General features: G+C 36.6%; 1 protein-coding gene across 10 annotated transcripts in view; it reads left to right on the top strand.

The window, feature by feature from the left end:
• CFAP95 (cilia and flagella associated protein 95) overlaps positions 1-18,820 on the top strand; it is a 233,073-nt gene that overhangs the window by 104,194 nt on the left and 110,059 nt on the right. For all 10 annotated transcript variants that reach the window (XM_049633761.1, XM_049633760.1, XM_049633757.1 and 7 more), the window contains one exon: positions 12,025-12,082. In XM_049633761.1, coding sequence (XP_049489718.1) covers positions 12,025-12,082 — 58 coding nt within the window. The remainder of the gene's footprint in view (positions 1-12,024; positions 12,083-18,820) is intronic.

Genomic DNA, 18,820 nt, shown 5'->3' on the forward strand with positions numbered 1-18,820 from the left:
GAGAGATAAAGGTCTTCCCAAACAAACAAAAACTGAAGGAATTTGTCACCACGAAACCAGCCCTACAAGAGATCCTAAGGGGGATCCTGTGAGACAAAGTACCAGAGACATCACTACAAGCATAAAACATACAGACATCACAATGACTCTAAACCCATATCTTTCTATAATAACACTGAATGTAAATGGATTAAATGCGCCAACTAAAAGACATAGGGTATCAGAATGGATAAAAAAACAAGACCCATCTATTTGCTGTCTACAAGAGACTCATTTTAGATCTGAGGACACCTTTAGATTGAGAGTGAGGGGATGGAGAACTATTTATCATGCTCCTGGAAGCCAAAAGAAAGCTGGAGTAGCCATACTTATATCAGACAAACTAGACTTTAAATTAAAGGCTGTAACAAGAGATGAAGAAGGGCATTATATAATAATCACAGGGTCTATCCACCAGGAAGAGCTAACTATTATAAATGTCTATGCGCCAAATACCGGAGCCCCCAGATATATAAAACAATTACTCATAAACATAAGCAACCTTATTGATAAGAATGTGGTCATTGCAGGGGACTTTAACACCCCACTTACAGAAATGGATAGATCATCTAGACACACAGTCAATAAAGAAACAAGGGCCCTGAATGATACATTGGATCAGATGGACTTGACAGATATATTTAGAACTCTGCATCCCAAAGCAACAGAATATACTTTCTTCTCGAGTGCACATGGAACATTCTCCAAGATAGATCATATACTGGGTCACAAAACAGCCCTTCATAAGTTTACAAGAATTGAAATTATACCATGCATACTTTCAGACCACAATGCTATGAAGCTTGAAATCAACCACAGGAAAAAGTCTGGAAAACCTCCAAAAGCATGGAGGTTAAAGAACACCCTACTAACGAAAATACAACAATCCAAACGCTTTGGGATGCAGCGAAGGCAGTCGTGAGAGGAAAATACATTGCAATCCAGGCCTATCTCAAGAAACAAGAAAAATCCCAAATACAAAATCTAACAGCACACCTAAAGGAAATAGAAGCAGAACAGCAAAGGCAGCCTAAACCCAGCAGAAGAAGAGAAATAATAAAGATCAGAGCAGAAATAAACAATATAGAATCTAAAAAAACTGTAGAGCAGATCAACGAAACCAAGAGTTGGTTTTTTGAAAAAATAAACAAAATTGACAAACCTCTAGCCAGGCTTCTCAAAAAGAAAAGGGAGATGACCCAAATAGATAAAATCATGAATGAAAATGGAATGATTACAACCAATCCCTCAGAGATACAAACAATTATCAGGGAATACTATGAAAAATTATATGCCAGCAAATTGGACAACCTGGAAGAAATGGACAAATTTCTAAACACCCACACTCTTCCAAAACTCCATCAGGAGGAAATAGAAAGCTTGAACAGACCCATAACCAGCGAAGAAATTGAATCGGTTATCAAAAATCTCCCAACAAATAAGAGTCCAGGACCAGATGGCTTCCCAGGGGAGTTCTACCAGACATTTAAAGCAGAGATAATACCTATCCTTCTCAAGCTATTCCAAGAAATAGAAAGGGAAGGAAAACTTCCAGACTCATTCTATGAAGCCAGTATTACTTTGATTCCTAAACCAGACAGAGACCCAGTAAAAAAAGAGAACTACAGGCCAATATCCCTGATGAATATGGATGCAAAAATTCTTAATAAGATACTAGCAAATCGAATTCAACAGCATATAAAAAGAATTATTCACCATGATCAAGTGGGATTCATTCCTGGGATGCAGGGCTGGTTCAACATTCGCAAATCGATCAACGTGATACATCACATTAACAAAAAAAAAGAGAAGAACCATATGATCCTGTCAATCGATGCAGAAAAGGCCTTTGACAAAATCCAGCACCCTTTCTTAATAAAAACCCTTGAGAAAGTCGGGATAGAAGGAACATACTTAAAGATCATAAAGGCCATTTACGAAAAGCCCACAGCTAACATCATCCTCAACGGGGAAAAACTGAGAGCTTTTTCCCTGAGATCAGGAACACGACAGGGATGCCCACTGTCACCGCTGTTGTTTAATATAGTGCTGGAAGTTCTAGCATCAGCAATCAGACAACAAAAGGAAATCAAAGGCATCAAAATTGGCAAAGACGAAGTCAAGCTTTCGCTTTTTGCAGATGACATGATATTATACATGGAAAATCCGATAGACTCCACCAAAAGTCTGCTAGAACTGATACATGAATTCAGCCAAGTTGCAGGATACAAAATCAATGTGCAGAAATCAGTTGCATTCTTATACACTAACAATGAAGCAACAGAAAGACAAATGAAGAAACTGATCCCATTCACAATTGCACCAAGAAGCATAAAATATCTAGGAATAAATCTAACCAAAGATGTAAAAGATCTGTATGCTGAAAACTATAGAAAGCTTATGCAGGTAATTGAAGAAGATATAAAGAAATGGAAAGACATTCCCTGCTCATGGATTGGAAGAATAAATATTGTCAAAATGTCAATACTACCCAAAGCTATCTACCCATTCAATGCAATCCCAATCAAAATTGCACCAGCATTCTTCTCGAAACTAGAACAAGCAATCCTAAAATTCATATGGAACCACAAAAGGCCCCGAATAGCCAAAGTAATTTTGAAGAAGAAGACCAAAGCAGGAGGCATCACAATCCCAGACTTTAGCCTCTACTACAAAGCTGTCATCATCAAGACAGCATGGTATTGGCATAAAAACAGACACATAGACCAATGGAATAGAATAGAAACCCCAGAACTAGACCCACAAACGTATGGCCAACTCATCTTTGACAAAGCAGGAAAGAACATCCAATAAAAAAAAGACAGTCTCTTTAACAAATGGTGCTGGGAGAACTGGACAGCAACATGCAGAAGGTTGAAACTAGACCACTTTCTCACACCATTCACAAAAATAAACTCAAAATGGATAAAGGACCTGAATGTGAGACAGGAAACCATCAAAACCTTAGAGGAGAAAGCAGGAAAAGACCTCTCTGACCTCAGCCGTAGCAATCTCTTACTCGGCACATCCCCAAAGGCAAGGGAATTAAAAGCAAAAGTGAATTACTGGGACCTTATGAAGATAAAAAGCTTCTGCACAGCAAAGGAAACAACCAACAAAACTAAAAGGCAACCAACGGAATGGGAAAAGATATTTGCAAATGACACATCGGACAAAGGGCTAGTATCCAAAATCTATAAAGAGCTCATCAAACTCCACACCCGAAAAACAAATAACCCAGTGAAGAAATGGGCAGAAAACATGAATAGACACTTCTCTAAAGAAGACATCCGGATGGCCAACAGGCACATGAAAAGATGTTCAACGTCGCTCCTTATCAGGGAAATACAAATCAAAACCACACTCAGATACCACCTCACGCCAGTCAGAGTGGCCAAAATGAAGAAATCAGGAGACTATAGATGCTGGAGAGGAGACTATAGATGCTGGAGATGCTCTTGCACTGTTGGTGGGAATGCAAATTGGTGCAGCCGCTCTGGAAAGCAGTGTGGAGGTTCCTCAGAAAATTAAAAATAGACCTACCCTATGACCCAGCAATAGCACTGCTAGGAATTTATCCAAGGGATACAGGAGTATTGATGCATAGGGGCACCTGTACCCCAATGTTTATAGCGGCACTCTCAACAATAGCCAAATTATGGAAAGAGCCTAAATGTCCATCAACTGATGAATGGATAAAGAAATTGTGGTTTATATACACAATGGAATACTACGTGGCAATGAGAAAAAATGAAATATGGCCTTTTGTAACAACATGGATGGAACTGGAGAGTGTGATGCTAAGTGAAATAAGCCATACAGAGAAAGACAGATACCATATGGTTTTACTCTTATGTGGATCCTGAGAAACATAACAGAAACCCATGGGGGAGGGGAAGGAAAAAAAAAAAAAAGAGGTTAGAGTGGGAGAGAGCCAAAGCATAAGAGACTGTTAAAAACTGAGAACAAACTGAGGGTTGATGGGGGGTGGGAGGGAGGGCAGGGTGGGTGATGGGTATTGAGGAGGGCACCTTTTGGGATGAGCACTGGGTGTTGTATGGAAACCAATTTGACAGTAAATTTCATATATTAAAAAAAAAAAAAAAGAATCCAATTTTCCATTAATTAATCTATCTGTCTAGTCTCTTAAGTATTTATGGAAGAGATACTAATGGGGGTAAATAAGATGTAGAGGGTTTAAATGGCTTGCTCAAGACCCCAAGTCCACTTGATAGTCAAGAAGACACTAGAATCTCTGGGTTTATAAGTCTGTGTTCTTGACAGAAGGAGAGAACTGCTTCCAAACTGCTAGGAAACTTAGCAAGGGCTTGGCTTGGATCAGGAATAAAAGCAGATTCAAATTGTCTGCCATTTCATCTGTTCTTTCCACCTCTTGCCCTCTAGCTTCTTTGAGATTGATTTGTAGAATGGACCTAGAGAGTATAATGCTAAGTGAAGTAAGTCAGAGAAGGACAAATATGGTATGATTTCATTCATAGGTGGAATTTAAGAAACAAAACAAATGAATAAACAAAGAAAAAAGAGACTAACAAAAAAACCCAGCTCTTAAATACAAAGAACAAACGAGTGGTTGCCATAGGGGAGGTGGGTGGGAGGATGAGTGAAATAGATAAACAGGATTAACAGCACACTTACCTTGATGAGCACTGAGTAATGTATGGAATCGTTGAATCATTATATCGGACACCTGAAACTAACATAACACTATGCTAATGATTTAAAAAAAGAGGGAGTAAACAAAGGTAGAAAAAGATAAGGGCCCCCTAAAATAGAAAATCCTTCAATGAGAGCAGAGGCAGTTATCTCCAGGACTAAGGCTCGCCAATGAGCCAGCTGTGTCACAGGTTGGGCGAAGAATCTCCTGAGACCAGAGCAGAACAGAAGTCTCCAAGAGAAATTTTTGCAAGAAGTAAAATTAACTGAACATATTGAGATGAGAATTACACAGCTGGGGAAGTTTGAGAGTAAATAAGTGATAGATTAAAAAAGGGGGAGGGCAGCATTCAGCAGATGTGGAAGAACTATCAGATTTGCTCTGTGTAGCTTCACTCCTTAGGTAGATCCGAGATTAAAAAAGAATGATGATTTCTGTTAAGAATGAGACAGAACTTCCCAGAGTGGTTGTAACCTCCCCTTCCATCCTAGCACATGGAGTCAAGTAGAATCCATTGCCATGGGCCTCTCCTTGTCCTAAATAACAGACGCTGCTTCTAATGCTGCCGGAAATGGGATTAATTCCAAATTAATTCTCTGCTTTTTTGAGTCACTTACTCAGATTCAGACTCTTAGGTGGGACTGTCTGATTTGCTGAGTAGATAGATGTCACATGCTCTTGTTCTGGTTGCTGGGAAGCTGGGTAAAATATCTGCTTGTCCTCCAGACAAAACAGAAAAGAAGTGGTTGACCTTTAAATTTCTTCCAGGTTTAAGAAATTGTGATTCCCTGGGTTTTGGTATTTCATCTTGTCAGATTTACACATGTTACCATAGAGGTTGGTGTAGTTGTAGGCATTTTAACTAATATCATGGCTTTAATAAAAACTTCAATATCTGTCTTCTTTTCCTTTTTCATCTTGCAGAACACCTTTAGCAGTTCTCTACCTTACAACCATTAAAGGTTGAAGAGGGCTTGTGTGGCAAACTGTGGGTGGTGCTGGGTGAAAGCCAGCTGTCCACTTTCCAAACGTTCTTACAGCATGGCATTATGTTGGTAAATTTATCAGCATCTGGTCTTCAGTTTTACATGTCCAGAAAGACAATTTTATCTGTGCTTCAGAATTTATCTGACTCATGAAGATTGACTTATGCTCATTAAACTCACAAGAAAAGCCATTATTCTAATTAGTTAATTTATAATGGGAAATAAAATGTTCAAGCATACCAGTCATGTCAGCCTTAACAAAAGGATTCTCTTGGGAAAAAAAAAAAGGATAGGAAGGCAACGTATAATCAGAGTGTTGTTCAGAGTGTGTGAATTATAAGATTACAATAATCAATGGCCTCAGATTCTGACTACCTGATTATAGTGGGACTCTTTCAGTTGTAAGTAAAAATTGCACAATTAAAATGACCTTGAGTCAAAAGGAGAGTTTATTATAGGAGTTTGAATTACCAGATGGAACTCTGGGAAAGTCCTTGGAAGAGTTGGGCTTCCAAGACTACTGGAATTAGAACCAGGATTCTCTCCCTGTTGGCTTCCTTTTCTCCTTCTGAGGGGAGGTACTTTACATCCCATGGTTCTTATCACAGAAGAGGGACTGACTCTTTCCCATTCATCTCTAGTAAGAAATTCCATGGCAGAGCCCTGATGGAATCTGAACTAGGAGCTGATGTGTAGACCTATCAGTTGTGGGTAGTTATGGAGTGGTAGAGCAGGGACATGTGGCACAAGGCTGGCTTGAGGTGATTCCAGACAATGAGCTAAAGTCACTGTTAGCTGTCATAATCAGACTGGAACACTGACATTAATGTATTGCAGCTCTGCTCCCAGAACCTTCCAGAGAGGTCTATTTATGAGCCAGGACACCTCTTCCTTGTGCCCAGAACACATGCCTCCCTTAGTTTCCTCATCTCTTGCTTTCTTGAGTTTCTCTGAAGACCATTTCTCTTCTAAGGGATTTATTCTTTCATTATATTCTTTATTTGGCTATAGCCTTCAGCTGATATCAAAGAAGAAGATCTATGGTTTTATTTTCAAACGACCATCTTGTTTCAAATTGGACAAAATATATCACTTCAAGATTGTTGCCCTGTTTTTCAGATTGAAATGCTTGGGGGAGGTGGGTGATCACAAAGAGTTTATAGCTGACTGACTGAAATTCATCATTCACTATTATAAAAGTTTCCATTTTGTTGAGCCACATTGCATTTTCAAAAGATAACTGAATATTTTAACCCTCCATCTTTATTTACTTTGAGTTTTGTAGTAAATCTCTATCTTTTTATATTCTAATTTTATTTTAATTGCTTTATTCATTTAATTCATATTTCTCAGTGCCTACCTTGTATCAGACTCTGTGCTGGGAGGTGATAATAAAGAAAGAGAGAAGGACCTGAGCTTGGTGGAATGGGTTTCTGCCCATTAAGTGCTTTAAGTGGGTTGAGAGATGCGCAAAGCTGCTTTGCGAGGTTGGCCTGCCCAAAGCATCACTCTATTTGACTGATAATTGTATCATTTGAGTTGTAACTTTGGATGAGGATGGGGTAGAGAAATAAGTTCACCATCATCTATTAACACTTAAACATTTTAAGATTATGTAATATTTCCATTTAAATACTCTTCAGACATCCATCTACTTATTTCCTAGTTATAATGTAAATTGTTATCTTTGCCATATTTGCTTCTTATTTTTTAAAAAAAGACCATTTATCATGACTTATAGAGTAACTGAATATATTCACCATATTGATGGACATTAGCTTCCAGTTTTTCACTGTTACAAATAAGGCTGCATTGAATATTATGTATGTCTTCTTGAGTATATGTGCAAGGATTTCTTAATACTTAGAAATATAATTGCTAGTTAAGATATATGCACCTTCATTTCTGTAAGATATTGCCACTAGTAATGTATGAACATGCTCATACTTTCATATCCTTACAAACAATGTAGAGATTTTTAATTTTTACCAAATGGATATTAAATGGTAACTTACTGTTTTACTTTGCATTTCACTGCTGAATTTAAGACTGAATATTAAGCCTGAATTTGTTTTCAAATATTAATAGCCATTTTGTTTTCTTCTACTGTGAAGAATTTATAGTCTTAGTCCATTTTTCTATAGGATACTGTCTTTTATTGATTTCTAAGATTTTTTTATTTATTCTGGATATTGATATTATTTGAGTTAATTTTTCAGTAAATATCTTCTTGTCTATGAATTCTCTTGTAACACTGTTTATGGTGTCTTTTGAGTGATAGAAAATTCAAATTATAATTTAATCAAGAATTATATATAAAATGTCAGATTGTAAACCTTTTAGAAATTATACATACACACATATGTATATGTAACATATATTGAATAGTCACCTATAAATAAAGGGGTTGTTTTATGTCCTTCAGCAGATTTAAAAATTTTTGTCATAAATGTTTTTTAAATCTGTTAAATGCATTCCTATAGGAAAATTAGAGATTTTATTGCATGAAATGAGATATTTCGACTTTAATTATGCTTTCTAATTTCTTGTTGTTGGTGTATGGGTATGCTATTTTTGTATATTGATCTTGTATCCAACAACCTCCCTGAAACTTGCCTGTTGTTATGATTTGTAGATTCTCTTGGATTTTTAAAATGTAGATAATCTTATATGTGGAAAATAAGAATTTTGTTTCTTTTATTCCAGTTATTATACTCACACTTCTTTTCCTTGCTTTGGTGTGTTTTCTAGAATCTCCAATTCATAGAATAGAATCCAGAATTTGTGCCTATTTGGGAATGTTTATAGAAAAGGGTTTCATCGGCTTAGTCTTTATTTTGATTTACTGTTTTTTTCTCATAGTGATGTTGCACTACTCTGTTTATCATATGTTGAATTTTCCTGGAAGATCAGCAATCGGGTAATTCTAAGGAGGAGTGAGAAGTCTGGCCAGTTTTCTTAATCTCTTAGTTCAAGAGTGCCCTCTACTGTTGGAATAGTGAAGTGATCTATATTTTATTGAAGCCATCTTTTTTGAAAGTAGTGATTCTAGGACCTTTCATTTCTGAGCTTGAATTCTTGTTTTTCTTTACCTTGCTAGTTGCTTCCCAATTTCCCAGAGGCAGGTCCTTCCCAAGACTGCCATTGTGGTCTTAAATACTTTCCAAGCCTCTTTCTTGGAAAGCCAATCTTCAGATCCTCTAGTCACAGACTTGTTCTCAGTATTTCCCATCAGTGAAGGATGCTTTCTTTTCTGGGGGTGATGTCTTCTGTGTTCCATCCCCATTAGGTACTTGCCACTCTCTCCTCTCTTCCATGTAATACCCACCTGATATTGCTTCAGTATGGGCTTTGGATATGGCTCTACTGATTTTGGATTTTTCTCCCACATACACATGCGCTGAAGTTTGTAGTTTTCTCTAGCCACTGTTATGCACTAGGCATGGGTGATTGTGTGATTTTATTTGCTTTTGCAGATCGGGGTTGGGACACACTTGTTTGTATTCCTAGCAGGTTTCCGGGTAATGCAAATACTACTACTCTGGAAACCACACCATGAAAGCCCTGAAGAAACTGGTGGTTATCACCAGATTTTGGAGGATATATGTAGATATTTGGGTTTAAGGAAACAAAGGATCTAGGAATGTGTAACAATCTTGTCCTGACTGTGGATTGGTCATTTTATCTTTGTGATTCTGTCATTTTTTGACTTACACATTCTGTGTTGTTAGGTTTCTTGACTTAGGATCTTCCTGGTGTTTGTTCCTTTAATCAATATGTAATGATCTTTATTACTAATAACTTTTGACTCAAAGTCGATTACATGTGATATTAATATAAGAATACTAACTTGGTTTTGGTTAATATTTTCTGGATATACCTTTTTATATCCTTTTATTTTCAAACTTCCTTTGAAAATAATTTATTCTAGGTATAGACACATAGAGTTGTACTATATAATACAATATGATGTTCAGTTTAAGTCTAAGAAAATATTTTCACTGATGAGTTTAACCCTTTTACTTTCATTGTATTTGCAAAGGCATTTAATTTTATTTTTATGATTTTAATTTGTTTTATAAGCAAAAATGATTTTCATTTCTTCCTTTTATTCTTTTCTTCTTATTAGATTGGTCTTTAAAAAAATTACTTGCAACAGTATGGAGGTTCCTCAAAAAATTAAAAATTGAACTACCCTACAACCCAGCAATCACACTACTAAGTATTTATCCAAAGGATGCAAAAATGCTGACTCATAAGGGCACATGCACCCCAATGGTTATACCAGCACTATCAACAATAGCCAAAGTATGGAAAGAGCCCAAATGTCCATTGACTGATAAATGGATATAGAAGATGTGTTATTATACACAATGAATATTACTCAGTGATCAAAAAGAATGAAATCTTGCCATTTGCAACAACATGGATGGAACTAGAGTGTATTATGCTAAGTGAAATAAGTCAGTCAGAGAAAGATAAATATCATATGATTTCACTCATTATGTGGAATTTAAAAAACAAAACAGATGAACATAGCGGAAGGGAAGGAAAAATAAGATAAAAATAGAGAAAGAGGCAAACCATAAGAGACTCTTAAATACAGGGAACAAACTAAGGGTTGATGAAGGAGTGTTGGGTGGGAGGATGGGCAAAGTGGATAATAGTAAGGAGGGCACTTGTTGGGATGAGCACCGGGTGTTATATGTAAGTGATGAATCACTAAATTCTACTCCTGGAACCATTACTACACTATATGTTAACTAACTTAGATTTAAAAAAATAATAAAAATTTAAAAATTTACTTGCTAGTTTGAAAATGACATTTCTAATATTTGTTCTTTTAACTGCCAGTATTCAAACTTGAGTGTGCGTCAGCATCAGTTAGAGGGCTTGTTAACACAGGCCACAGGGCCCTACCCCCAGCTTTCTAACTCAGCAGATTGGGGTTGGGACCCACTTGTTTGTATTCCTAGCAGGTTTCTGGGTAATGCTAATACTACTACTCTGGAAACCACACCATGAAAGCCCTGAAGGAACTGGTGGTTATCACCAAGTAAAATATTAGCACCTGTACCCAATAACCATTCTGAGTTTGACTTCCTTGTTATTTTGGAATTCTTTTACTTACTGAATTCTCTTTCTCACCAGCATAGCCAAGCATTAAAATGTTTAAATTTCCTTGTGCCCAATATTTTTAGGTGTGCAATTCTCAGAAGAGTTTCTTTGACTGTCTAGTCCCATAATACTGCCAGAAACAGAAGTAGGGCTTTATTTATTTAATTTATTTTATTTTATTTAATTATATCTCATTGGAGAATAATTTTTGTCCCACGCTGAGTTCTAAACAGAGAAGCTTTCTTGCAAGTTTCCCTAAACTGGTGGCTGGAATTTCTTTGATTTCTTTTATTTGAGGTTACAGATTTTACAGACTCCTGGCTGTGAGTAGGACAGCCTTCTGTGCCTTCTGTGACCCCAAAGCCATGTCTCCGGCCCTTCATATGCAGCCCACACTCTACCTTCTAGTCTTGGCATATCATCTTACGGCTTGCCATTCTAGTGAGCACCGTCCTCATTTCGGGCACCTCAGGGTTTCCCCTTGGAGCTTGGCTGTGCTTGTAGACTTGGGGAAGGGAGGATATATTTATTCAGCATTGCTCTGTGTTTAATTGGGTGGAGGTTAGGGAAGCTATATAATCTCGGTCCACCTGGTTGTCTTCTATTATCTCTTTCAGCTGTCATCTAGCAGCGAACATGGGGCATAGAGTCAAAAGAGTTTGAGACGCAGAAAGCAGATGGTAAAGAGAATCCCAAAAGTCTGGAATGCACCTAAGCTCAGGGACTTGGGCTTGGTAGCATATCATTAGTACAGGAGAGTAGTAAGTGGTACTGAATTGGAAGTAATTGAAGGAAGGGCATCCTATAGCGGTAGATAATGCTATAAACAAGGTCTGGGATAGTTGTAGGGTTTTTTTTTAATGTTTATTTTTGAGAGAGGGAGACAGAGAGAGAAAGAGCACAAGCGGAAGAGGGGCAGAGAGAGAGAGGGAGACAGAGACTCACAAGCAGGCTCCCTGCTGTCAGCACAAAGCCTGATGTGGGGCTGGAACCCACAAACCGTGAGTTCATGACCTGAGCCAAAGTCGGAAGCTCAACCAACTGAGCCACCCAGGTGCTCCAGTTGTAGGTTTTAACATTTTTATTAGGACCAATCCTCCTTGAAATGTTTTTATTTCATGTAAAGCAGATAGCACTAAACATCTTAAATATCATTCTTTTTGGGGTTGTTCTTTTCTCACGTATTGACTTATTTATCCCTCTTAGGTGTGCATTGACAACATATGCTGAAGACTATGCTCCACCATATGATTATCAGCCATTTGTGAGTATAAGATGGCTGAAAAGCCCTATTCTAATACTTATTTATTTATGTACTTAAAATGATTCTTTAGTTCTAGTATAAATAGTCAAGCTTGGGAAGAAAGGACAAATTGCAGAAATTTATGATGTTTTATATTTATTTAGAGATATTAGCTATTTGTGGGAGTCAATGGAATGTTTTATGGCTATGATTTCTTTTTGGAAGTTTATAGATATCAGGAAGAAAATATTGCAGTGTCCAAAATATATTAGTTGTTTTCTTCCTCATCTTGTTTTATTGGCCCCTTCCCTGAATTCAATTTATGTGAAATAAAAACCTACCTTTCTATTCATTTGTATTGCATTGACACATAAAAATAAGTAGTTTAGGGGCGCCTGGGTGGCGCAGTCGGTTAAGCGTCCGACTTCAGCCGGGTCACGATCTCGCGGTCCGTGAGTTCGAGCCCCGCGTGGGGCTCTGGGCTGATGGCTCGGAGCCTGGAGCCTGTTTCCGATTCTGTGTCTCCCTCTCTCTCTGCCCCTCCCCCGTTCATGCTCTGTCTCTCTCTGTCCCAAAAATAAATAAAAAACGTTGAAAAAAAAAAAAGTAGTTTAATTTAGCTCTGGGAGATGTGTATGTTGATAAAATATGTCCAGTGTATAACTTCAATATACTTGTACTTAAAAAATTATACAACAGAAACCAAACAAGGATGCCTCCTATTAGTCTTGTTATGAAAGTCTTGACTGGTACAATGGGTAGTATTTAACTATTGAAAAAGAGAAAAAAGTCATCTTTATTTTCAGAGAGTATGATTATCTTCTTAGGAGAACTAAAATATTAAACTGAGGAGTAATTAGAATAAATAAGACCATCTAGTAAGGCAATTGAATACAAAATAAGTATGTCAAAAAACAAGATCTTTCCTTCATATCAGCCCTAACTGCTTAGTAAACTATGAGAAAAAAATGTACAAATTACTATAGCAACACAAATTTCAAATACTTTTGTGAAGAAAATTCTAGACCAAATAAAGATCAATAAAGAAAGTGTGGTTGGTAGTTTGTCTCCAAAGGTGGACTTTGCACAGGCTACTTCTCCAGGACAAGGTGAATGATACTCCACCTTCTGAATCTAAGCTGTCAGGTAACAGATTTGATCAATAGAACATGGCAAGTGACACTATGCCAGATCTGGACTAGACTGAAGAAGACTGCCTCCAACTCTTGGAGCTCGGTGTTACCATGTAAGAAATCGAGGTACTTTGCTGGAAGGAGGGGCCATGAGGAGGAACACTGATGAGCTTGACTGATGAGTGAGGAAGCCATATTGGACATACAGCCCCATTGAGTCTGGACGGCAGCTCCAGATGCCATCTGACTGCAGCCCATGAAAGATTCCAAGAAGATAATAATAAATTGTTGTTTGAAGCCATTAAGTTTATTTAAAAAAAATACATCCAAAGATAAGTGGATTTATAAGTTATTTATGAATTAAATTCATACATTTAATTATATTGAAAATCCCAATGGACTTTGTTTTCTGTTAGAACTGTAAGATTGTAAGAATTTTTTGAAAGAATAAACAGATGAGAATAATCAAAAGTTTTTGAAACAGTGATATAGCCAATTTAGGGAAGTACAGGATTCATGATACTAACTTTATTATATGTCGTATTCTTATTTATTTTTTCTCATTAAAAAAGAGCATTCAAACCATAAAAAAATAAAATATGATATCTATGGATTAATGCCTAATACATAAAGAACTTATACATATTGGAAGGAAAAATGTTGAGAACCTAGAAGAATGACTAACGGACATATATAGACAATTTACAAAGCAGGAAATATAAGCAACTAGCTAATAAATGTAGCTATTTGTAAATATATTATTTACAAATAATAAAAGATCTGAACTAAAAGAATAAAAATATTTGCTAATAAAGTTGGCAATATTTTTAGAAATAATAATACTTAATGGGCTGAAGATGGGGTAAAATGGATACTTTTATCTGTTGCCAGGAAGTTGTTTTAATCTTACTGGAAAAGAATTTGGCAATATATATCAAGATACTATTTGATCTAATAATTTTCCTTCTAAGAAACTTCCTCAGATAAAAATAACTCAACTAGGGATAAAACTCATATCCAAGGAACTCATCACTGAATTATTTGTAATGACAAAACTTGGAAAGTACCTAATATCTTAGTATTAGGAGTATTACTAATTAAATATGTTATAATCATATGAGGAGATATTTTGCAGCCTATATAATGTCCATAGATGGTTCTTAGTGTCTTGATAAATCTTGATTTAAGGTTAAGAGAAACATTAACATACAAAATTGTACACATATTACAGTTTATTATATGGATATAGTGTATTCATATAAACACTATGTAAAAATATCGAGGACAAAAAACCCTGAAGGAACTGTCAAAATGCTAGTAAATTTGGACATTGGATGGTGAGATTCTAGGTGATTTCTTCATCTTTACACATTTTAGAATTTTCCAATGCAACAAGCATGGTGGCTTTTCTGATTAGAAAAACCACAAGGCAATAAATATATTATTTAAAAATGCAGTTCAGGTCCATTTTATTATATACATGGGATCTGACTGCATCTCTAAACAAAAGGCAGTTGCAAGACACATAATTAAAAACTCACAAAATTCAAAGGACTAATTTCTCCATAAGCATAAATATTAAGAATGTGAGCTGTATTCTTGGGGTGCATAAATCTTTAGCCATTGTGTTGTATGTTTGTGCTTTTAATATTTCAGCATTATTTCTAATGTTTCTCATGTTGCTTGTGTCCACATTAACAGTGTGCCATGGCAGTTCCGTGGTTTTATTTAGAATTTTGTTCATTCACTTCTAAGTTCCATGCCAAAGTAATTGACGTGGAGGCATATTTTTAGCACTGCTCCCAGCCCCCCATTTAATGAATGCTTACCTTGTTACATTGTTATAGGATACAAAAATATTTTTTAATTGTAATGACAGCAAATGGTTAAATAACAGTAAAATAGTGACTGAACTCTGACATAGAAGTTACTGTGCATATAAACAAGTGTATGATTCATAAAATACTGACAAAAGAAAGGGAATATTTTTTCTTGCTAGAGTCTAAACCATGTGGACCTAGCATAAACACAGCACACCATTCTCAGGCTATTGCCTTTGCAATTATGCAATTCCTGAAGAAATCTTAAAATATTTGGATTCATGTTTCAAATTTTGTGCATGAACTGAGACTTAATTTTTATATTATCATTTTTTTATATTTGTTTAATTGATATTTGCATAAAGTGGGATAGCATTATAGGAGTTCTAAAGTGAGGCAAATTATCATCCTATAGCTCTAGGTATGAGTAAATTAACACAGAATATTAGGAAGCTATGAAATCATTTTTAAGGAGAGAAATGGAAGAAAATTGGAAAGTACTTCCTCAAAACTCCACCTTTTATGTTAGGTATTCATTATGGCTATTATGGCTCATCCCAATTTCAATGAAAGATACTTTCTCTTAAAAGCTTCCCCCTCCTTCTCCCAAAGAACCAAAATAGAGGAAAACTTACAGAGAAGGTACATTAGAGGATTGGTCCAAGACTGGCTGTTTATGGGGTACATGAGCTTTTAGGATAAAGGACAAGTGAGCTAAGTATAATGATGGAGAGTTTACTGAACACACTCAGAATGAGTAAGGAAAAGAATTAGTCCAGGCAGAGAGAAAACTCAGGAAGTTGAAGGGTCAAAGGAATGAGAATGTTGAGAACAAAAACCAATCATGGCAGTAGTGAAGAAGTGAAAGAGCTGGAAGAATTGGAGGTAATGAGCAAAGGGGGATATACTGGAATTTATTGGAATTTCACATTGTACTTTCACACTGTTATTAGATTTATCTTGAAAATGCTGATTTTAAAAGGAATGGCAACATTTTTGTGAGCCTCCAAAAGATGTAGAACAATTCTCAGGAATGACAGAGCCCAGTATGTGGCCATGGGGCTGAGTTTCTATAATGGAATCCAAACCACTGACTTGAGAGGGTGAAAAAATGGTAAGCCAGAGTGTTGGCTAGATTCTAAATATGGGTGTTGGAAATCAACCTACAGGACAGCAGGAAAGAAAGGTAGTGCCGATGACTAAGTCAAATGACCAAACCCTCAGTGGGAGCTCTTTGGAGGTTAACAGCTCCTCCCAGGCATGCAGCTGCCATTTGGGTGCATCTAGTTGGTCATTATCAAGTGTGAAGTACCATTTTGTTTTCCTAAATAGAGCTGCCTATTGAATTATCTTTCCAGGCATATGTGTATCTTGAACCCCCAAAATGTTGAATATCCCTGCCATGGTGCACAGTAGGTATAAAAAGAGACTGCATCTGTTTAGCATTATTCCCGACAACAGCAGGATTGACCTGTTCTACCACTGGGGCTTTATGCACTGGCACAGATATCTCATTGTTAAAATATTGACATTTCTGTGCTGATTAGAAATTTGCTGTCACCTTGAATTCTCCACAACCTTGCCCTGTGAGTAGCTCCAGCCCTTTCCCTAGACTCCCAGGACCCAGGACTGCATTATGGACCCTTTCCTGGACCCTAAGGACTTTGGCTGTCATGGGTTCCTTCTTCCATTAAAAATTTTAAACAATATATATTGTATAACTGCATTGGTATAAAGACAAATATAATCCAAGTTGGATCATATTCACTTTTGGTGGGGGGCAGGATTTAAAAGCTTATTAAAGAAATACGTTTCTTACGCTATATTTCTTATTGGCGTTTTGTAAAGATTACGCATCTTATCCCCCTTATACTGTCTTCATGCCTATTTATGACTATATTATTGTATTTTATGGCCATGTTATATGACCATGTTATTGTTAACCCTCTTGAAGTTATTACCAATGTACCAGTGGGTGTTATTGCACAAAACTAAAGCGTACAATACTTATTTTTTTTTTCTGAGAAGTACTCTTGTACCCTATTTTAAACAAAACTTTGTGTATAATAGCTATCATCAGTTTCTACCCTAAAATGTTTATGAATATTAAATGGCCAGCAACATTTCCTGGCTTAGCTAAGAGTTTCTACCATTTAATACAGTTAGTTTTGCAAAATGGCATCTGCATTTTTTATTGTGGTAAAATATATGTAATATAAAATTTACTATATGACCCTTGTTAAATGTAGAATTAGTGGCACTAAGTACCTTCACATTGTTACTAGATTCATCTTAAAAATTCTGATTTTAAAATAAATGACAACATTTTTGTGAGTCCCCAAAAGTACTGTGGGCTCTAGGTACTGGGCTTCCTGTGCTTCATGGTTGAGTGGGCCCAGCCTGGACCTTCTGGAAGTTTAATACTTGTCTTACCAGGGGCCTCTAGGACATGCTCAGTCTGAGTGATGTATAGATTGATAAATACTCTGAGTATCATCCCAGATCAAAATGTACCTTGGCTAGCAGTCAGAGGTGGACAGCATCATTAAGAGCCCTCTGTTGTTCAGTTGGGATTATTCACATGCAAGAAACTCCCCAAAGGCTAGACTTGCCTTTAGTTTTCTGCCTCTCAGGAAGGGATGCCTACCAGGGCCCTTAAAAAGAAGAGGAGGGAAAGAATGATCTGCAGAAAATACCAAAAGCTGAGACAGAAAATGAATCTAGAACAGGTTGGGAGTGCTATAGGAAGCATCTGAAGGAAATTAGCTTTGGTTCTCACTTCTTTTTAAAACCCTCTCTTTGTATTTTTGTTCCATTCTGTACTCCCATGATCTTCCATAATTTCGTTTCAGCATATAGTCCTTTTCTTTTTCTGTTTCTCTTTTAAAAACATATAGTTTGCAAAGTTGTACCATTGAATTGGCCACATTGAAAAATCATGTATAAGCCTTATACTCCAGAATGAAGTGTAGTTTTTAACTAGGTAATGTTCCAGGTTCCATGATGTGTTTTCATGACTTTTATTTTAGTACTACTTTTCTTTGCCTTGAATCTTAATATATCTACTATTTAATTTTCTCTTTTGTGTCCTGTTAATGTTCTAATTCAATATTTACTGACAAAAGAATAATGGGCATTTGCTGCATATCCTTGTTTTTCTTATTACATTGACTATTGACTAAAATGAAAAAGAGTTTTAGATTCATCTGCAAATGAGATAGGGTTGGAAGGTGAAATTGGAGAAGAGGGAAGGGGTCATGTGGTTGTACCTATTATCTTTTGATTGACGTCAAGGTGTTCCAAAATACTGCTGTTAGCTAACCACAGGAACGGCCCTCTATTACTTGGGTTCAGAAGGAAATGGTAGCCTTCCTCAGTCTAAAACAATGCCTGAAAGATCTCATTGTGTGTTACACGTTTGTGCTGAGATTATATGTATACACATATATGTATATGCATAGATATGTATACACATGATTTTGTACTTTGAGGCAAATGGTTCTAGTTCTGAGTCTCATGGGATTCTGACAGCATTAAGGGACCACATTTCCTAGACCCCAGTTTCAACTTTAGGATCTGCTGGCATTTGTTCACATAGCTCATTCCACAGCCTCCCCATTGGAATACAAAAAGATTTGACTTGTTGGGGGGAATATATAGTTGCTAATAGGTGAGAAGAAGGAAGGAAGGAAGGAAGGAAGGAAGGAAGGAAGGAAGGAAGGAAGGAAGGATCTCTCATTATATATATACACAGCTGACCCTTAAATAATGTGGGAGTTAGGGGCACTGACACCGCCCCCCAACCA

Source organism: Panthera uncia, chromosome D4 (assembly GCF_023721935.1).
Source record: "Panthera uncia isolate 11264 chromosome D4, Puncia_PCG_1.0, whole genome shotgun sequence".
NCBI classification, from domain to species: domain Eukaryota; kingdom Metazoa; phylum Chordata; class Mammalia; order Carnivora; family Felidae; genus Panthera; species Panthera uncia.